Raw genomic sequence first — 22,983 nt, forward strand, 5'->3', positions numbered from 1 at the left:
AGTGGTTCTTTTCGTTCTATATTTTGTTCTTTATCTTGTAATTTGTAAAACTATTTTTTAGTGGAACTGTTAATCACTCTTTGTAGTGATTAACGACTGGACGTAGATTCTGTTGAATCGAACCAGTATAAAAATACTCGTGTGATTTTTCTATTCCCTACACTCATTTTACTTAACGCATATCAACTGCTTGGTTAATTTTCTGAAAGAAAATTGTTATTTGTATAAAAAGGCTAAAATCGTTTCAACTGTGACCTAATACGCTTTACGCTCTCTGTGAGTATTATTTCCGCTGCGCAATACTCTTCGAAAATTACCCCCTCCGATACCAACACCATCAATGCCGAGATGAAATTTCTCACCTCCAATCTTGAGTTTGGCTATCTTAGTCCATATATCATTTGTGAGTTTGATATCTACACCCTTTACTCTGGAACACAGAATGTCATCCTCAATCCTCAGGTTACAATAAAATACTTTTATAAGGTCAGGATACCTTGGACTTGCCATTTCCATAAACTTTTTCAGCCCCTGACGTCTAAGCCATCGTTGGAAATGAAGCCTTCATCTTTGAATAATTTCAACTTACGAAACTCATGTGTGACCAGGCTCCTCATCTTCCAACAGTCAAGATATTGTGACTGAGCATGATTATCACTTATCCATCCGTTGAGTTCTGGACCCCGTCTTATGCCCTTTGTGCCTAGGGTCTTGACTCTTTTCTTTGTTGTAGATCCCGAAGCCATTGATGAGAGGGAGGGCAAAGAAGATTATAAGGAATAAGAAAATCAGAGTGCAAAATCAGTGCATACTGATGAAGTTTAGTGAAGTGACACACGATTATTGGGTTTACAATTTATATAAAACATACTCCAGAATTTGGAGGGAACACTTTAATTCATTTTCGCACCAAAAATATGTTTTTAAATTTGAAACACAATTGGACAAACATTCAATAGTCGACTTGATTATAAAGTTAGTTGACTCGTTTGAAAGATAGTTTTGTAGAAACAGAGTACAACAAGTAAACACTTATAGTCGAATATACTCATAATTCAGTCAACTATGGTTCGAAAATCTATTTTTCAAAAACAACACAATCAATCAATCACACAAACAATCATTCAATCAATCAAGCATCAAAAACCAATCAATTTTTGCATGATGCTATAGAGTGATACGAATTACCCATTGTAGACACTCAAGAAGATTGATGTTTCAATGTATAACTCATCTTTGAGTTCTTATTGCACCTGCCTGTAATCCTTTAATCTACCAAGTTCCAATTCATGTTCTCGTAGCTTGCCAAACAAGGTAGCCATGTTCATGCTTGTAAGGTCTTTGGATTCTGAGATTGTTGTGACCTTTGGTTGCCAATTTTTGTTCAGACTTTTCAAGATCTTGATGTTTATCTCCTCTTTATCAAATGCTTTGCCGAGAGCCATAAGATGATTAACAATGTGTGTGAATCTTTTCTGGACATCATAGATAGTTTCCCCAACCTTCATCCGGAAAAGTTCATACTCTTGAATCAGGGAATTATTCCTTGCTCTTTTTACTTCATCACTGCCTTCATGTGTGACTTCCAAGACATCCCATATTTCCTTTGCAGATTTGCATTGAGATATCCTGAAAAAATCATCAACAGTTAGTGCAGAGGCAATAATGTTTCTGGCTTTAATATCATATTGTGCTTTTCTATTTTCTTTAGTTGACCATTTAGTAAAAGGTTTTGCAACAGTTTTTCCATCAATAGATTTTGTAGGCTCATAAGGACCATTTAAAGTTGCATCCGAAATTCCTCTATCCTGTGATTATAGAAAGATTTGCATTCTAATTTTCCAAAAAAGGATAATTTTCACCAGCAAACAGAGGTGGTCTGTTTGTTGAAGCACCTTCACAAAAAGTTTGAAAATTGGAAGCCATCCCCACGTCTATAGTCGATTCAAAGGAAAACAGAGTCGACTAGTTTTTCAAATATTTTATGAAAACCAGCTCTAGTGTGATAACGGTTAAAAAACCATTATTTTCATACTTGATTTTGATACAAAACACACCCTTTATGACTTAGAAACTAGCTTGAAATCGTGCATTTTGTCTTAGTTAGGTTATAAGAGAGTCAAAGGTGGTTTTATGGGTATTATGCTTGGTTTTCCTTGTTTTGACAAGACTTAATGAGAATGGAATGAAGGATATTGAAGTAGGAAGGAATTGGACTCGAGAAAGGATGAAAAAAGGTGCAACTTTGCTGAAAAAGATTCTGTCAAACGCTTAAGCGCTAACGCTGAGGGGAGAAGATAGAGTCACACCTACCGTTGAGCGTCAAAACCAGCGCTGAGCGCTGGCCTCTCCAATGACAACACTGTCAAACGCTTGGGTGTGAACGCTGAGCATCCCACTTAAGTGTCGCATCTACCGTTGAGCGGTGAATCCAGTGTTGAGCGTTGTACTTTGGGCTTGGGCCTGTTTTCTGTAATTTTTCATAGTTTATAAATAGATCAGTGCGACCCTTAGAGGTCATCTTTTGGCAGAAAAAGACGCAGAAACACCCTTTCTCACCCCTTGGAGTCGAATTTTGGATGCGAAAGCTCCAACCTACAATTCTAGGGTTTATCTTTTCATTATCTTCATTCTTTTCATCTAGTTTCACCATGACCATGGTGAACTAAACTCTATTGTTGTTGGGGAAAACGATGTAATCCTTTGAAACTCTCATATATTGAATTATTCTTCATTCATACGCTTGATTTCATTATTTGTTAGAGTATTTCCTCTATTATATTTACATGCTTTGAGATAAGACATTATTCAATTGCATGCTCTTTGATTATCTGTATTGACATAGGGATAGAAGGCCCAATTGCCTTAAGCTCTGTGCAAGTTAATGTAATGCATGAATAATTACTAGGGAGACTAGACATAGTAAACTAGTAATTAGGAGTAGGCTCTTTTCACCAAGACATTGGGATTANGGTAATTTAGAAAGTGGCATTAACANTAATGAAAGAGTAGAATTCTTAAAGATATATGAGAGTGGATTAGGAGGATTCGTAAACCCCAACAACATCATTCATTCATATTACATTCAACTGCCAATTGATCAATCATCTTGCATGCATATTTCAATTTCCATTAATTGCATATAAAAACCCTAATTTTCATTTCATTAAGTCTTAAGAAATCAAATCACATGAACATTTAGGCCTAAGAGTCCTTTGGGAGACGATACTCGGACTTACCGTTTAATATTACTTGATACGATCTGGTACACTTGCCAGAGTGTTAACATGCTGTCAATTGTTGGGAAACAGGTAGGCTTCGTTTTAACACCAAGAGGAGGGGTGAATTGGTGAATTTTCAAAATCAGAGTCTTTTCGCAATCTTTAATTCAAAACACAATCTTTCTTGAAACGCAAGTAAATGAAAATTATGTGTAGTGGAAAATCAAAGTAGAGTACGTGAATTATACAGTCGACTAAAAGTAAAAGAGTAGGGACAGAAAGATCAAACACAAATTTTTATACTGGTTCGGCCTCAATGCCTACATCTAGTGTCCTTCCAATACCACGAAGCAATTGCACTATAATGGTCAAGGTTTTTACAGCAAGGAATTTATAGAGACCTCCAGATCAAAAATATAAATCTCCTCTCTAACCCTCTAACCAAAGTATAGTCAAAACACATAGCAAGACTTGTAGCAAGATATTTGTTCACTCACTGGCAAGTGTACCAGACTTTTCCAAGTAATATAATTGGTAAAACCCAATATCGTTCTTCCCAAGAGACTCGAAAGGCCTTATCGTTCGTGTGAATTAAAATCGTAAGACTTGTAATTAAAAATTAATTGATTGGATGTAAGAACACAAAATAAACATGCAAAAGAATTTAATTCAATTAACGAGAAGAAAGCTATGGATGAATGAAGTTGTTGGGGGTTTACAATTTCATCTTATCCGCTCTCTCTTATTTACTCCTCTTGTTCATTGTGCTTGATTATCTAATTGTTATGCAACTTTCTTGGCCTACCCTTAACCCGATCCCTCGGCGAAAAGAGCCTATTACTAATTACTGGCTTGTTATCCCTAGCCTCCCCTAGCAACTAATAACACATTATAGAACAGAAGCAAAAACAATTGATCGTCCTACCCCTATCCCTAGGTGGTATTGCTTAATCAAGGAATCACTCACCAGTTCATGACATTACTGTACGTCCCCGTATCAATAAAGACAAACAACAATTATCGAATGAGTTAAACGATAAAAGTTTGAAGCACAGATGAGAACCCAAAAATTAATAATCAACGGATATAAAAATCATATAAATAAACAAGAGTTTCAATAAAAGAGAGTATCAAAAGATTACATTGTTTCCCCCACCAACAAAAGGGTTTAGTTCACCATTGTCATGGTGAACCTAGATGAAAAATGGATGAAGAATGGAAATGCAAACCCTAGATAAGACGAAATGGAGGCTAAGCATCCAAGAGATCCTCTCCAGAGAGTGAAAGTAGGTCTGGCTGCCCTCTTCTGTCAAAAGAATGAGATTGAAATCGCAATAGGGCTATTTATAGCCGAGGAGCATCACAGAAAACAGGCCCAAGCCCAGCAGACAACCGTCAGGCGTCACACTTATGCCCCTCGGCGGTTTCCCTCAAGCCACACCACCGCCCGGCGACAGGGGTCCACCGCCCGACGGTTTGCCTCTAATCGCAAATCCGCCCAACGTCCATGCCTAGTGCCATCTCCTCGCGTTGGACCGCCCAGCGGTGTAATTTACCGTTGGGCGGTTCCTCGACTCTTCATTTCTTGGTTTTTCTTCACTTTTATTGGGTCTAAGACCTTCATCTTCAACTTCATTCTTCACTTTCTCAAAAATGCTACAAAACAATGCAAAACAAGCATAATATCGCTAACATGTGTGTGTGAGAATGTTTGATTGTGGTAAATGAAAGGCAATTTTGTTTTATGTGACATGTGGATAGTAGAGGGAAAGAGTGACCTCTTGAAACACCTGTGTGATTGAGTGAAACACTTTATCTGGTGAAGAATGATTCCATGAATTCATGATTACATCTATGCTTAGTAAACTGATCATTCATGAGAATAACATCTGTTGGATATTATGTGACTATGTGAACACCATAATGAGTTATTGTGAATCAAGGCATGTGTACATCTTGACTAAATTCTATTGATGAGCTGATTTGAATGATTACTTGTCTTGAAAGAAAAAGTTTTGGAAAGAGTTGAACCATTGTGATGATTTGTGGAAGACTAAGTTTCATCTTGTTTGCTTGAGGACAAGCAAAATTTTAAGTTTGGGGTTGTGATAACGGTTCAAAAACCGTTATTTTTATACTTAATTTTGATATCAAATGCACCTTTTTTGACTTAGAAACTTGCTTAGACTCATGATTTTGCTTTAGTTTTGTGAATAAGAGAGTTAGGGATATACTTGATGATTTTATTACTAAATTCCCTTGATTTTGTAGGTTTTTGGAATAATTTGAAAGAAGGGTTGAAGTATCAAGGAGTTGCAGTGCAGAAAAGTCAACCAGGAACCAGAAAAGTCAACAGTCAACTAGAAAAGTCAATCAGTCAACCAAAATGCTGAAAAAGTCAACCAGAGCGAGTTTTGGGCCAGTTTCTACGATTTTTATGATCTGTTTTAGGCCTGGACCCATTTTCTGTTATTTTTATGTCCTATTTAAAGACCTGAACACCTTAGGGAATGTATCTTTTGATGGCTTAAGTAGAGAAACACACTTTTCGCCCCTTTGGGGGCAGATTTGGGGATGCGGGAGCTCTCCTCTTCTCTTTCTAGGGTTTCTATCTCTTTCATTCCATTGTAAACCTAGTTTCTTCATGATGGTGGAGAACTAATCTCATTTGTTATTGGGGATGAAGTAACCTTTAAACTCTCTTGTATTTGAATTGATTTATATTGCAAATGCTTTACTTCATTAATTGTTAGGGTTTTTCCTCTATACTTTATGCTTGCATTGTTTAACTCATTCAATTGCATGGTCATTGATTTTATCTACATGGACACATGAGGGTAGATCTAGACATGAGAGAATTCTCTCTGGAGCAATATTACTTAGACATAGGGATAGGAGGACCGATTGCCTTTAAGCTCCTGTGCTTCAGAATTAATTATTAGGGATGCTAGGAATTGTATGAACTCGTAATTAAGGATAGGCTTATTTACCGAGACATCGGGTTTAAGTGTTTTAGAGAATGACATTAACATTAATGAAGAAGATGAATTCATTTATGCATGAGAGTGATTAGGTGAAATCTAAACCCTAACAACATATTCACCTCATATAATCAACATCATCCATTCACTTTTGTGTTTAGCCTCAATTGATCAAATTGCATGCATATTTACTTTTATCGTTTTGTATTCAAAAACCCCAAAATATTGTTCTTATAGTCTTGATTGGTTAAGCAAAAACACAACTGTTTAGTGCCGTGAGTCTTTTGGGAAAACGATACTTGGACTTACCGTTTATATTACTTGATACGATTTGGTACACTTGCCGGAGTCTTAACACATATCGCAGTACATGCACATGTGTTTTTATTAAACCATGTGATGTCATCACAAAAAACACAAGGACAATTATCACAGAGATTGTGGGGTCAACTAATCATGTACTCCCCTTATCAACAATCTCAACAATATTTTTGATCAGTTTAATTCCAAGAGTGATAAAGGAATTATGCTTGGTTATTCAGAAACTTCAAAGGCATTTAGAGTTCATAACTCTATATCCTTAAAGGTAGAGAAAGCCATCCTTGTTAAATTCAACCATGAGCCTGACCTTAACAAGTCAGAGCTAGACGATACCTTTTCAAAATTGCAAATAGATGACACGTCACCTAAGGAGACAAACACATCTATACTGTCTAAGGCGTTCGACGATCCAATACCTATTTTGAATGTTCAATAAATTTAAGCACATTTTTAGACTTAACAAAGTCTTATATAGATTGAAACAAGCTCTGAGAGCTCGATATGAAAGGTTGAGTCTCTTCCTCATTAAAAATGGTTTTACAAAAGGATAGGTAGATACTATGTTGTTTTGCAAATATGTCAACCGTGATTTCATTATAATTCAAATCTCTTTGTGAAACATTGCTGCATGCATATATTATTTCTATGAGTATGTTCTTCTTTGATATATAGCTATTTTTATCTTGTTTCACGGTTTTTGTTTGAAGTTTTTCTTGTTTTTATTATCAACTTGTATTTGATTAATTATCATCTTTATTTATTTCTAATACCTATTTGATATTATATCACTTATATAAAACATAACAAAATTATCTTACTTGCTACGATAAAAAAATTGTTAAAAGTAAAGGTTTCTGAAATTGAGACATGTATCTCAGAAAAAACTTCACTTATCTTTATCTTAACAGGGAGGAGAACTTAACTTTTAACACTCTGAAGTGTGATTTCAACCATAAAGAACAGAGTGGAGTGCCCTTATTAGAGAGAAAAGGTACTTCCTTTTCGGAATAGAACGCGTCTCGCACAAATGAATCAAGGGTATATCATATAAAAAGAAGTTTGATTAAAGCCAGTGACACTTTTGACCATGTGCGAACTCACCCGGTTTTAGCATGACTTATGAGTTTGATGAAATTTGGTCAATTTCAATGATCCAATTCAACATTATATTAGTACAAAAATGAGTTAACTTATTTCAATTACTTGAATGTGGACAATTTTAAGAATTACAACTTCATTATAACAATTATGGGTGGACCATTTAATTATGGGATATAAATTAGTATTACTATTGCCCATTGTTTCGGTAGAAATTTTCTGGGACAGAAAGCACTAACCTCGATGACGCAATTTCGCTTCCTTCTGATGCGAGATCTCCAATTGCCTTCGCCGTCCGTTCTTCAGACCGTCCGTCAAACTCCGATCTTTGCCCGGGAGGGGGGTGGTACCTGTAAAGGCACCTCGACGATCAAGTTAGATGTCGGTGTTGGAAGACCCTCTGTCCTCAACAAGTGGATGCTTAGAACGGAGAGAGGGTGAAACTCAATCAAGTGTGAGAGTATAAGTGTGAGAGAATATCAGCGTTAGCACCAGCGTGATTATAGCAGAGAGTATGCTAAAATGTGCATGCCTTGTTTGGAGCCTTTTGCTCTTTATTTATAGGCTTTGGATCGATATAAAATCAATATAACAGAATAAAATATAAACAGAATGAAATATAAACAAACTCACCTGAAATATCTCTGTTGAGATATTATTTGATACGAGATATATGATATTATATGATACTGTTCCTTTATTCTCGTTTGTGACATGATGGGCCTTGAGCCCAATAAAGCTGGATCAGTTTAATAATTCGGCCCATTTAACTGGTAGGCTTGACCGTTCAGTGTAACCGGTCGTCAGAGATATACTACCGTACACCCATCATTATTGGTATATTAATATTATTATTAATAATAGTAGTAGTAAAAATAATAGTAGAATATTTTATATATTAAATTTATATAATTAAGTTTGTTCTTGTATGATAAATTATATGTAAGATAATTATAATTTTGAATTTAGTGGAATTATCCATCTTAACCATGCGTTCACAAACTTAAATTAAGTCAAATTTGATTTCAAATTTTAAATTAAATTTCATGTTAAACTGAGATAAATTAAATTGAACTTATCTTTAATCTTACATATATGTCTTCTTTGTAAGTGATAGTTTAAGATTTTTAAATGACTTTGCTTAAAACTTAAGATTAGAAAATAACAAGACAAAACATCAGAAATAAAAGTAAAATTTAAAAGCAAATAATTTTTTTTTTAATTATTATTTGAGATTTAAGAGAAAGAAGGTAGACACACTTTTTCAATAGAACAAAGAAAAAAGCAACTGAGCCTCACTATATATGCTTCGTTATTAGGATATTGACAAATTTTCATTTCTCTTTTCGCAAAATTTCGGATCTCTTCAGTTTCATTGAATCAAAACCCTAATTCCCCCAATTTCACTTTTCAACATCGAAAAACCTATCTCTCTCGTTCTCGCTCTAAGTTCCCGACCGTTTTCCCGTTCTACAGCTTGATTCTCAGGTTCTTTCTTCTTCTCCCTCTTCTTCCTCCGCTTCTCAATTCTCTCCATAGTTTTTTCCTTTTTAATCTCAACCATAATTATACATTTTTTCCAATTAAACTCTATTATTTGGTATCAGTTGTTTAAGTTGTATTTTTCTTTTGCTTTCGCAATTGTGGAATTTCGCGATTTGCATTCAGCATTCGGTGGTGATTCGAATTTTTGGAATCGGAATTGCGGGGACACATTTGGATTTGGTCTGAGTTTGGTTTTGTTTTTGATGGATCCTTGGTTGGGATTTGCTGTGGATTTTGGCTTGTGTTGCTGATTTTGATTGTGCTGTACTGGGTGCACGTTGGCAATATGTTCTAAAGACTGAAACGACAATAATGACTTTAATTAGTAGCATTGGATATGCAGTAGTTGATAATATGATTTTTTTTCATATTTTTCCTTACTATATGGATGTGCTTGTTCTATTACCACTATGTTGGTGGTTGAGTTTGTGTGCAACTGATTGTATGTGTTGCTGTATCAGATAATGCTATCTTTGTTGCAGGTAGGTTACATTTTTAGGTGTCTGCCTTTCATTAGTATAGTACTGAAACTACTGTATTAATTAATTGCTTATCGTTGTTTAAGTTGACTGTAATGATCTTTGTTATTGGTTCATTGTGTTTTGTTGAAAATTTTGATATTATTGTACCTGTACCCGATTGAAGTGCTGTAGTTGTATCTGTATGTCGAGTTATTTATTTGTTAGGAAATCTTCTATTGTTAGGGTGTATACAAGGATATGTAGGGGGTATTGCTAGGGAATTGGCCTGATTGGTGGTAACTGACTGCCAGCTCGGCCATGGGGTAGAATTGGAGGGAAATTCTGTTGTAAGCTATGGAGAAACATTAAACAAGAGAAGAGTAGAGAGAAGCAAAGGAAGTAGTGTCTGAGGAATGGATGCAACGCTTCATGGCCTCTCAAATATCCTACGTTACTGTATATTTTGAGTTCAGCTGAGTCAGGTTTTGTTAGATTACGTGATTCCTGAACTCTATCAGTTTCCATCCTTTCTATACTTGATTGAACAAGTTGTAGTAATATCTTCTATACTTGATTGAACAAGTTGTAGTAATATCTCCTCAGGTTTTCTCGAATCACACTTACCCCTTTTTTCCATCCTTACAATGGCCTCCCTTTTAGGGGTTGTAAGTGTAATGTTTCTTAAAAATTTAAGGGATGCATGTGTCATTAAAAAGGGATGTTAGTGTAATGTTTTAATAGCAAAGTGGAGGTGTGTGTAGGATTTTAAAATAGTTGGAGTGTAAGTGTGATTTTAAAATACTTCGGGGGGTGTATGTGGAATTTACACAACAAATTATCTACTTTGGTTGGGATAAGGGTTACAAAGTGTGGGGAGATCCTTTTAGTGTTTTGGTTGTTTTAAAATTTTAATTGTTTTAATTTTTTCAGATTAAAGCACTGTAGTTGCATCTGTATGCAGTTTGTGCACTAATCACTATTAGATTCCATTCTTTCAATACTTAGATTGAAACAAATTATTGACTCTTGCTTTTCGTTCTTGTTTTTTAAAATGATAGCAATGCAATTTTCATGCTCTGTAATGTGCTTTTGTAGAGAGCATTATTTTTGGTCGTCAAATAGATTTTGCATTGTATGAATCCTTTAGTTCTCATTAAAATTTACAGAGATCATCATAGACATAAATAAGTTATTCCAGAGAAGGAAACTGTTGAGCAATGCAACAAGTATTGTATGAAACACGATATGAATTGTAAGATACAATATGATTCTCCACCTCCACTATACGGATTGCTTGGCGACTCGTTTTTTCTCCCATATCTAGTTCATATGTATGTTCAATTTTTGAATCGCTTCGAATCACCCTGAATTGTAGCTTGAATTGTAGCATCCATGGACAGGAATGTTACTCGTAGTGACACCTCTCACGGTGGCACCTCTCACGGTGGCACCTCCCACGGTGGCTACTCTTGCTGCAACAACTCTTGTGATGGCATCTCTCGCAATGGCTGTCTTGCCGCAGTGTGTGGTTGTTAGGTTCCTTTGTTTAGGAGACCAAACAAAACACTCTCTTCTCATAATAACATTTGAAACAACAAAAGATGAAAGTATGTGTATGTATATTATTGAATTTGTAATGTATATAAAGAGAAATACAATTATACGTCCCAAGGAAGCCTCCCTTCCTCCACTCGAAAATGTCCAGTCTATGCCCAAAAGGAAAATATCTGATAATCCCCTTCTCCCTCTATTCTGTTTCTTATTTATACTATCTCTCTACTAACAAACTATCATCCTTTCTCGCCTTTAATTTCCTCCCCTCATATACTTTTGACTTCCTAACATTACACCCTGTTGCAAAACAACCTTGTCCTCAAGGTTGGAACTGTGAAACTGGATCTCCTGGCTCCTCTTCATCATCGTGTTTTCATATGAAGGGAACCCACTGGCTATTGCCCTCCAATTCAGGTCTGGAGGCTTGGGTGGTGGCAAATCCTCCTCCAATGTTTTCCCTTCTTCCTGGATTTTATTAACTTCTAGCATTTCATAAATGGACTTAGCAAGGGAAGATTCAGATAACCTCACTACATCAAGTCTCTTTATTATATCCCTCACTTCATCCTTTTCGGTGTCTAACTATTCCCGTGTAGCTTCCAATGCCTCCCCCTTAGCAATATAATCATTTCTTGTGCTCAATATGTCAATTATGCGAACAGAATTTCGTAGTCCACTCATCATTGCACCACCAACAGTATCTGGGTGCTCTTGGCAAGTTGCTTCACCAACAAAAAAAAGCAGTTATCAACTGGTATCCCTAATATATCATAGTCTTCTCCTGAGGCTCCGACCGCAACATAAGAATAAGCACCAGAACTAAAAGGATCCCTACCTCTTAGACCCTTATTAGTATATACTAGGAGGAGAACCGTTACACAGACTGGTTTAGCTTAACTGCTCTGGCAGTTAGAACGGGTTGTTGGGGGGAATTGTATATAAGGAGTATATTGTTAGCAGTTAGGAGCTTAGCGAAGTAAATACCATTGTTTGACAGGAACTAGTTGTCCTGCTCAGGGGGAGGTTAGGCTCTCATACATTGTATTGATTCTTCCGTGAATAAAGAAGTGATTCAGTGCTCTGGTGTTGTGTGTTGGTTAAAGAGAAGTGTCTTTCTATTAGGTTCTTGATTAAAGAACCTATCATTTGGTCCGACCTGCCAGATCCAAAGAAGGGGGGAATCAGCGATGGAAAGTCAAACGGAGGGAAGATTGAACAATTTGGAGATGACCGTGGAGGGAATTAAGGCGATAAGGCGTGATTTACAACAATTGATGAGAGGGATGAACGGAGGGAACCATAATGGGCGCAACCACAATCAAGGGGGTGGTTTTGAAGAAAGTAGCAATTCGGTGAATGATAGTCAAGAAAGGCACGATAATGGGGGAATTCCCCAGAATTGAAGGAAAAGGGTTGAATTACCGTCGTTCGAGGGAGCGGAACCACACAGTTGGATTAACCTGGCTGAACGGTTCTTTGATATACAGAAGGTGGCGGAGGAGGACAAGGTGGAATTGGCTTACATTAGCATGGAGGGGAGTGCCAGTTACTGGTTCAAGTATTGGAGGGAGAAGACCAAGAACCGTTCTTGGATGGGTCTGAAGGCCGGATTGGTTAATCGCTTTGGAGGAGGGTTTAGGGGAACTGTTTACGAACAACTGGCCACGTTGCGACAAGAAGGCTCGGTGGAGGAGTATGTCCGCGATTTCGAGAGGTTATTGGGACAGACCCAGGGGTTGACGGAGGAGTTGATACTGGGATTCTTTCTAGCTGGGTTACGTGAGGAGATAAAGGGGCAGGTGCGAATCCAAGATCCCCAAGAATTTATGATCGCGGTGAGGGTGGCGAGAGATGTGGAGGACGCGATGAATCGGGCACGAGGAGGAGTCTGGAACGGTGGAAGGGTGAACTCGACGAACGTACGAGCGACATCGGCGATTGTTCGGGAGGACGGAGATCGCAACTCCATAAATCGACCCAGTGGAACAGAAGGGGGAGGAGCAACCCGTCGAGAGGGGTCGACGATGACTGGAAATACCAATGCCAGGGGTGTCGCTACGGCGGGAGGCGATGGTGGAGGAAGAATGGTAAGGAACTTACCTTATCCCGAGTATTTGAGAAGGAGGGCCGAGGGGAGATGCTTCCAATGTGGGGGTCCTTTCGCTCCTGGTCATCGGTGTCCGGAAAAGAGCTCGAGGGTGTTACTGCTGGCGAAGGACGAGATAGGGGAATCGGAGGAAGAGGTTGGCGAGGAGACGAAACCCATGGAGTTGTCGGCGTACTCTGCGGAGGGGTTGACGCCACCGAAAACGATGAAGTTGATAGGGTTGATCGGAGAAAAACGCGTGGTGGTCCTCATTGATAGCGGAGCTAGCCATAACTTCATTAGCCGGAGGGTGGTGGAGGAATTAAAGCTGTCAGTGGTGGATACGCCGTTGTATACGGTTAGTCTCGATGATGGGCATAAGAAGGTAACACGAGGGAAGTGTGAGAGTGTTAGATTAAGGTTGGGTGACACCACCGTGGAGGAGGAGCTTTACGTGTTTGAGTTGGGGGGTGTAGACGTGGTTCTGGGCATTGCCTGGCTTGCCAAACTGGGAGAAGTGACGATAAACTGGGGGGAGATGGCGATGAAATTTTGTGTGAGGGGCGAGAAGATTATTATCCGAGGAGACCCAGCCCTATCAAGACAGCTGGTGGAACCTAGAGAATTGTGGAGGATAGCAGACGATGACTCATGGGCTTTCGTGTGGGAGTTAGGTGGAGTGGAGCAGAAAACTGAGGGTGAGGTGGCGAGTGATTTGACAGAAACCCAGCAAGTGGAGTTGAGATCTGTCTTGCATGCACACGGACGCGTGTTCCAGGAGAGAGAGGGGCTGCCACCACAACGTGCTATGGACCATCGGATAATGTTGAAAGAAGGGACAAATCCTATAAATGTCCGGCCATATAGATATCCGTATCTTATGAAAGAAGAGATTGAAAAACAAGCTGCAGATATGTTAAAAGCGGGTATTATTCGACCCAGCCAGAGCCCATACTCAAGTCCCGTAATTTTGGTGAAGAAGAAGGACGGGAGCTGGAGATTTTGTGTAGATTATTGGGCTTTAAACAAAGCCACGTTTCTGGATAAGTTTCCGATACCCATCATTGAGGAGTTGCTGGATGAACTCAAAGGAGCAAGGTATTTTTCCAAACTGGATCCGAAGGCAGGCTACAATCAGATAAGGATGGGTGCTACGGATATTTCGAAAACTGCCTTCAGGACCCATCAAGGCCACTTTGAATTTTTGGTGATGCCATTTGGGCTCACAAACGCCCCGGCAACCTTCCAGCATGTGATGAACGAATTGATGGCAGCATTTTTGAGGAAGTGGGTGCTCGTCTTCTTCGACGATATCCTTGTTTATAGCCCGACTTGGGAAGAACATATGAAACATTTGAAGATGGTGTTGCAGCTACTTGAACAGCAAGGGTGGGTTGCAAATCCAAAAAAATGTGAGTTTGGAAAGAAGAGGGTGCACTATTTCGGCCATCAAATTTCAGAGCAGGGGGTGGAAATGGATTATGATAGAATTAAAGCAGTGGTGGAATGGGGCGAACCGAAGAACTTGAAGGCCCTGCGAGGATTCTTGGGTCTAACCGGTTACTATAGAAGGTTTGTATGGAGGTATGGGGAGCTGGCCCGGCCCTTAACTGAGTTGTTAAAGAAGGGGAGATTTGAATGGACGGAGAAGGCCGGAGAAGCCATGGCAGCATTGAAGTCAACCATCACATCAGCACCTGTGCTAGCCTTGCCTGATTTTACCCAGGAGTTCCACCTAGAATGCGATGCTTCGGGGAGAGGAGTGGGTGCTGTTTTGATGTAGAATAGGAAGCCTATTGCTTTCTTTAGCAGGGCCCTGTCTTAGAAAGCTTTGAGCAAATCCATCTATGAGAAGGAATTAATGGCGTTGGTGATGGCCATCTAGCACTGGAGGCCATATCTGTTGGGGAGGAAGTTTGTGGTATATACCGATCAACGCAGTCTTTGATATCTGTTGGAACAACGAATTACTACCTATAGCCAGTAGAATTGGATAGCCAAATTGCTGGGCTATGAGTTTGACATAGTGTACAAACCGGGAAGTATAAATAAGGTGGCAGATGCGTTATCTAGGAAGGGAGAAGGAGATTCGGAGGAGCTGGAGTTGCAAATGTTATCCAGACCTTATTGGCATGACTACCACGATATTTTAAAGGAAGTAGAGGAGGATGCCACACTTAGAAAGATAATTGAGGATGTGAGGAGGGACCCGAATACACATGCACAGCTTACACCATGGAGAAGGACCGACTGCATTATAAGGGTAGCATGCCCAACAACAACAGATATCGCTAAGATAGGCTATAAACCTGGCTCTGATACCATGTTAGTGACGCCATTGCCTTATATTCAACTTCAGTTGTTGATCGAGCCACTACATTCTATTTCTTACTTTTCCATGAGATAATGTTTCCTCCAAGGAAAACACAATATCCAGTAGTAGATCGTCTATCAATAGGAGAACCTGCCCAATCTGCATCACAATATCCTGATACCTGAAGGCTTCCTTTTTTTTCATATAACAGCCCTTACCCAGGAGCCTTTTTCACATACCTTAGAATGCGAATGATAGCATTCCAATGGCCAACACATGGAGCTTGCATGAACTGATTAACCACTCCAAGTGCAAAAGATAGATCCGGTCTTGTAATAGTGAGATAGATTAGTTTTCCAACTAGCCTCCTATATCTCTCTGGGTCGGAGAATAACTCACCTTCTTTTGTTGTTAATTTTTGATTTGGGTCCATAGGACTGTCAACCGGTCTACAATCAATCATGCCTATTTCTTGCAAAATATCCAGAGCATACTTCCTTTGGGAAATTACAACTCCATCTTTTGATTGTGCTACTTCAATGCCTAAGAAGTATTTGAGGCTTTCAAGATCCTTGGTTTGGAAATGTCTACACAAGTACTCCTTCAATTGAGATATTCCTGCAATATCATTTCTTGTAATGAATATATCATCAACATATACTATTAAGTAAACATATTTCCTGAGAGACGAATGATAATAAAAGATTGAATGATCTTCTTCACTGCGTTTTAGCCCAAATTTTTGAACAATGGAGCTGAATTTTCCAAACCAAGCACGTGGTGATTGCTTGAGCCCATATAGAGATCGGTGCAATTTGCAAACCATACCAGACTCCCCCTGAGCAACAAACCCAAGAGGTTGTTCCATATAAACTTCTTCTTTAAGATCACCATGGAGAAAGGCATTTTTGATATTCATTTGGTGAAGTGGCCAATGATGAATTGCTGCCATTGCGAAGAAAAGACAAATGGTAGCCAGGAGAAAAGGTGTCACAATAATCAAGGCCATAAACCTGAGTGTACCCTTTTGCAACTAGCCGGGCTTTTAGCCTATCAATGTCACCATTAGGCTGACTTTAATTGCATATACCCATCAACAACCAACAGCCCTTTTGCCCGGGGGAAGTGGCACAAACTCCAAAGTATTACTATGGTCAAGAGCCTGCATTTCTGCAATCATGGCTTGTCGCCATCCAAGATGATCAAGTGCTTCTTTCACATTTTTAGGCATAACCACATAAGACACTGAGGATAAAAGGGGATAAAAGGAGGGCGACAATCTGTGATAGCTAAGAAAATTATAAATGGGATAAGTGGAACGAGTACCTTTTCTGAGAGCAATGGGCCAACTAGAATCATCTTCACCAGGAGGCGTGGCAGAGGCGGTGAGGGAGAAGAATCTAAAGGAGGAGATTCACAATTTTCTGGAAGAGGACTACCTATCGGGGTACTGTGTCGGAAGGTATCAATATGTGGAGAGGAAGGTTCGGGAGGACCTTGAGCATGACTTGGATTGACTGAGACATTGGAGATATTGGACTCAACCACTGGAAGAGGAAGGACCTGTTGGAGGATATGAACACCTTGAACAGATGGAGAGAAGAAAGATGTTTGTTCAAAGAATGTAACATTGGCAGACATGTAGTACTTCTGGGTTTTAGGAGAGTAACACCGGTACCCTTTTTGAAGCCGAGAATAGCCCAAAAAGACACATTTGATTGCACGAGCGGAGAGCTTGTCTAGTCTCGGAGACATGTCGTGAACAAAACATACATAACCAAAAACTCGCATAGGGGTGTGAAAGAGAGGATCATTGGGAAAGAGAATGGAGAAAGGGACTTTATTATTGAGAGAGGAGGAGGGCATCCACCAGTGATGAACAAGAATATGGGACCAAGCAAAAGGGTACAAGCAGTTTCAACCAAGTGTCTATTTTTTCTTTCGGCAGAAAAAGTGGATGAGAAATACTCTTTAGCATTATCACTTCTTAAGATTTTAATTACTTGACCAAATTGGTTCTTGATTTCATTAAAAAAGGATGTGAAGATGGGTAACAATTTAGAGCGATCTTTCATTAGATAAACCCAAGTACATCTAGAATACTCATCAATAAATGTGACAAAATACCTAAAACCAAAAGAATAGACACGACTATGTCCCCAAACATCATAATGAATAATAGAAAAACTAGAATTACACATTGAGTGAGACCTTTTAGGAAAGACAACACTAACATGTTTTCCTATTTGACAAGACTCACATTCTAAAGTCTGAAGACCGCTAAGTTTAGGACACATCTTTTTTAACTTTGACAAGTGAGGATGGCCAAATCGATCATGGAACACTTTAGGGGGAAGAGCTGCAACACATGATACCCGTGGACGAGATCCAAAATGGTATAAACCTCCAGCTTCATATCCTTCTCCAATCTGTCTCCCCGAGCCACGCTCCTGTACAACAAAAGATTTTGAATCAAATGTTATTGAGCAATGTAACATTTTGGTTAACTGACTTAAGGAAATTAAATTGAATGGACAATTAGGGACAAAAAGAACATATTTCAGAGTTAGAGAGGGAGACAGGGAGACTTGACCGACTCCCTTTGAACAAGTTTTAGAGCCATTTGCAAGGGTAATGAAGTGGGGTTTTTCTTGGAGGGAAAGGGTTGAGAACAATGAGGTATTACCAAAGATGTGATCAGAAGCACCTGAGTCAATTACTCATGAATTTTAACCTTCCATGGATTGAGAAATGCAAGCTGTGGATGTACTTAGGGATTGAGATGATTGTGCCAAGCTGTTAGACTTTAATCAAATATACTCTTGATACTCTTCCTCAGTGAACTTGGAGTTGGAAGTGGGAGATTCAACCTTAGAGATATTGGCTGTTTTTGAAGGAAAACCATGCAAGGAGTAGCAGTTTTCTTAGGTGTGACCCACCCTCTTACAGTAAGTGCACTGTGGACATCCCCGACCTCCATGTCCTCCTCCTCTAGTGCCACGTCCTCCTCTTCCTCGCGTGGCAACCATGACAGATGGTTCTATTGTTTCATGAGCATCCTGAGATTGAGGCACTGGAACACGAAGAAGACGTGTGGTCAAGGCTTCCAAGGAAGGGACCTCATGACTTGTCAGAAATTGATCTCTGATATGATTCAAATCTGGATGTAAAGCACGGAGGATCATCACCATATAATACTTGTCAAGCTTCTTCTTGATGTCTTCCGAAGATTCCACTTCCAAGAACATTCTCAACTCTTCCAGAGTTGCTTGGGCTTTAGTCATGAAGGAGACCATATCATGATTTGTCATTTTGAGACATGCAAGCTTGTTTGCTGTATCATAGAGACGTTGAATATCATTAGCATAAATGCTTTGAGCTTTCTTCCAAAAAGAGTGACATGTTTTGAAGGCTCTAAGAGATATCAGAAGTCGGGGTTCCACATATTGCCACAATAGGGCACACAATTGGAAATCTACTTGTTTCCATTGTTCAGCTTTTTCAGAAGGTACTTGGCTTCCATCCTGCTCAAGGTGGTCATAATATCCTTGACTGAGGAACCACATTTCCACGACAGCAGACCAAGACAGATAATTCTTTCCGTTTAGCTTTTCGGAATTAATTGAGGGACTTCCAGAGAAAGAAAGAAAGAACACTTCCGGCTTGATAAAAATAGGAGAAGGAAAAGCGCGACAGTGAGGAACCAGAAAACCCTAGAGGGTTTCTTAGGGTTTTCTTCAAGGGGAGTTTCTGGACTTCACTCAAGTAAGGTTTTGAGGGTCAGAACAGAGAGAGGATGCTCAGGCGATAGCTATGGAGGTGTCACAGTGACTTTCCAACGGGCAGAGGGCGGTGTGTGAACAGTAAGCGCCTGTGTGTGAACAGTAAGCGCCTGTTCGCAGCGCACAAAGAAGCTGTGCGTGGCGGAGCGTGGAGGAGAATTAGACTCCGGCACCGGTGGGTGTGGTTGTTGTGTGAAGAGACGAACCAGATCCAGTGGTCGCCGGACGGAACAGTGACGACGGACGGCGGTGGACAGATGCGAGATGGCAGAGAACCAAGTTGAAGAGCTTCAAACTGCAATCGGCTGCTGCAGATAGTGACAAGACAACTGTGGACAACGGCAAAGGGCACTGGACAGATGCGAACAGTAATGACAATGCTGGTGGACAACCCAGGACAGAAACCAGAGCAGGATGAACCTGCTCTGATACCAACTTGAGATTAAAACTGATAAAATATATTCTTGAGGGCTATCACTAGATCCCTCTCATTATCTTCTATATATATTGAAAACAGAAGAGTACATAGAACATCAAGAGTTTGCACTAGACCTCTAGGTACAGAACTAGGTACGACTCATTAATGGTCTAGCAAACAAGCCTTAATGATGATATATAACGGTAATTATTCTAACAATTTTAAAGCCCAATGAGTAAATGGTGACTCCCTCTAAAACTACTACTTCAAAAAAAGGTTACTCTGGAAACTGTCACTGCACCCAGAAAATTAAAAAAGGTGACTCCCTCTAACCCAATCCAACCATTATAATATTAACTTAATTTATCCACTATACAACCACTCTTTTTTAATGTGATTGTTGTTATTAATTACATCTCTACATTTTTGTATGTCTTGCATGTTACGAGTTTTACATGTTTGCGAATCTTACCATTCACGATACGAAAAATAAGCTCTCAGATACGTGATTCAACTCCCATGGTTTGAACTCAATCTATGCATGCCACAAATATTCAGGGGACAGAAAAGCAGTTTCTTCTGGAGGAAACTTCTTTTAAGGATAAACATAATCCATTTGGTTTTGTGGAACTATATTTTATTATTGGTTACTCGCCCCCTGTTTTCCTTTTCCTTCTGTAGTTGGTAGTAGTTTAAACTGGGTTCTGTTGTCATCCTGTAATCCTTAAAGCACTTGATTGTTTGCAAATAGATCCAGACGCATGATGGTATTGATGTTAACAGAATGTTGTCTAGTAGACGTGATTTTTTATTTTTTTTTGTTGATGCCTATAATATTGCTTCTATAGTAATTTCTTAGTTCACTAGAAAACAATTTAATCTGATTATTTTTTTTTTTTTATGTTTCAGGGACATATTCTTTTCTACTAAAAAGATGTCTCCTTCCAAATCTAAGTCTAAAGACAAAAAGGCAGGCAAAGAAGCTCAGAAGTCTGTTGCCAAGTCTTCAGGATCTGCTAATGCAGTAGCCGGTGTACCAGCTAGTGCATACAACCCTTTATTGGGAACATTCCATACTTTGGAGATGCAACCGGCATCTACTTCCCAAGTACAATCAAATGGCCGTTTTCGGAATATAGATGAGACAGATGAACATCCTACTGGCTCAGTGGTAGCTGGTGTGGAGTATGATTCTGTTTCTAACAATGGGAGTTGGTCTGGTGAGTCCGAGGACCATAAAGAGAAATCTTCTAATCCCCCTACTCGACTGGAGGCAGTTCCAGGAGCTGATAATGACAAACGAGAGAAAATTCGCCAGAAGAATGAAAAGAAACATCAACGGCAGAAGGAAAGACGAGCACAAGAGTTGCATGATCGTTGCAGTGGATATATTATGTCAAGGAAACTAGAGGCACTTTCTCAACAGCTTGTGGCAATGGGATTTTCTCACGAGCGTGCAACAGTAGCATTGATACTAAATGAAGGAAGGGTTGAGGAATCAGTAGCATGGCTGTTTGAAGGTGGTGAAGAAGCAGATAATCATAAAGATGCAAATATAAGTGGGAGTAATTTGAAAATAGATATATCAGAAGAACTGGCCCAGATTGCAGACCTAGAAATCGAGTTCAGTTTCTCAAAACAGGAGGTTCAAAGAGCAGTTGTTGCTTGTGATGGTGATCTTGACAAGGCTGCAGAGTCTTTGAGAGAATTGAAGATGGATCGACCATCTGGTCCACCAAAGCCAGATGAAGTTGGTGATCCTCCTTCATTTGGCGGTAAGCAGACAGGAGTTGTCAATCAAAATGCTAGGCCACAGTCTAAGCCCATTCTTTCTCCGAATCAACTCCAAAAAGATGAAAAGGATTTTAACTATACCAAGCAAGCAGTTACTGGAGGATCTGCGGAATCCAGCAACAGACCTATGCAGTCTCTTAAGAGAATCCAATCGAAGTCTGATTGGGCAAAGCCTCAACAAGCTTCAATACCGGCTGACAAGAGGTGGCCAAGTGCAGGATCTAATTCTTCGGTTTCTTACTCATTGGCATCACCATTGCAAGTGTCACCAACACCTTCTAAGACAGAAGCTTCTTATGTGGCTGTTGGAGGTGATTATAAGAACCTTCAACCTGGTCAAGCTAGGGAGCCAGTAATTGTGATGCAGCGGCCTCAAACTGTTAATACAAAGCAGATTCCAGCTGCCAGCTTGAGTTCTTCTCCTCCTGGAATAGCTGCCAGTTGGTATCCAACTAACAGTGTAGAAGTTATGAGGTCCAATGGCTTTATGTCTCAACCTCCTAGCTCTAAAAGCCTCAGTTCAAACTATTTCAGTTCTAATCAAATGTACCACCAACTTCAGGGTCAGCCTCCTCAACAATTTGTGGCTGGCAACAGCAGTTCTGTAGATCTGCAACCAACCAACCGAGGGAGTAGCCTATGGAATAGAACAATGGCTGCATCTCCAACGCTTGCAGCTGCTTCTTCTCTTGGACTCTTTTCTGGGCTGGGATCTGCGGCAACTTCAGGGTCAACTTCTCCAGTAGACTGGAGCACTGGTGGGTCAATGCAATTTGATTATACCAACATTGACTGGTCCTTGGATAGAGGCTTATCTCCACCTAGATCTAATGCGTTACTGCTTGGGCTTTCACCTTTTACAAAGAGTAGTGCTCTATACGGCTCAAATGCTTCTGGTGCGGTTCCTCAGCCAGCAATTAGATCATTACCCTCTAATGGTAGCATTGTTCCCTTGCCTGGATTGCAAGATGGTGGAGTATCTCCTGCTGAAACATCAGGTTCTCGGGAATGGAGTTCTCCATTTGAAGGGAAAGATCTTTTTAGTTTACCAAGACAGTTTGTTTCTTCTCCCTCCCTGTAGAGTAGAGGGGAGAAATCAAATGAATAAAAAAAAGACCAAAAAATGTGTGGATTTGATGTTTGTTCTTATGATGCTATAGTTCATATGATGTTGGTCGTAAGCTTTCTGAGAAAAACAGGCATCAAATTTCACATGCACTGTACACTTCACCGTCGCATGCACAATTCACTTTCATACCTAAAACACGTCCAAACCAGACGAATTATACAAAATCGGATATATTAGTTATACTGCAGCCTCAAAAGGAAACTGTATAAACTAGGTAGAGCCGTGGAATGTCTGATAACATCTCATATTCCATGATTCCCCAGTCCTATGACAGTGTTG

General features: G+C 39.6%; 2 protein-coding genes across 2 annotated transcripts; both read left to right on the plus strand.

Moving 5' to 3' along the window:
- Window positions 1–8,901: 8,901 nt before the first annotated feature.
- LOC106775940 lies at window positions 8,902–22,773 on the plus strand. The gene is made up of 2 exons (XM_014663197.2): window positions 8,902–9,109; window positions 20,691–22,773. The coding sequence occupies exon 2, from the start codon at window positions 20,716–20,718 to the stop codon at window positions 22,654–22,656; it is 1,941 nt and encodes a 646-aa protein (XP_014518683.1). The 5' UTR covers window positions 8,902–9,109; window positions 20,691–20,715; the 3' UTR covers window positions 22,657–22,773.
- On the plus strand, window positions 12,369–15,050 carry LOC106774844. The gene is made up of 2 exons (XM_014661875.1): window positions 12,369–12,533; window positions 12,669–15,050. The coding sequence occupies exons 1-2, from the start codon at window positions 12,369–12,371 to the stop codon at window positions 15,048–15,050; spliced, it is 2,547 nt and encodes an 848-aa protein (XP_014517361.1).
- Window positions 22,774–22,983: the final 210 nt, after the last annotated feature.

Source organism: Vigna radiata, chromosome 10 (genome assembly GCF_000741045.1).
Source record: "Vigna radiata var. radiata cultivar VC1973A chromosome 10, Vradiata_ver6, whole genome shotgun sequence".
Lineage (NCBI taxonomy): Eukaryota > Viridiplantae > Streptophyta > Magnoliopsida > Fabales > Fabaceae > Vigna > Vigna radiata.

Coding starts and splice junctions, on each gene's coding strand:
- LOC106774844 (XM_014661875.1), top strand. CDS start 12,369: ATGGAAAGTCAAACGGAGGGAAGATTGAACAATTTGGAGATGACCGTG. Junction 12,534..12,668: donor TTGAAGAAAGTAGCAATTCG/GTGAATGATAGT, acceptor TTTGATATACAG/AAGGTGGCGGAGGAGGACAA.
- LOC106775940 (XM_014663197.2), top strand. CDS start 20,716: ATGTCTCCTTCCAAATCTAAGTCTAAAGACAAAAAGGCAGGCAAAGAA.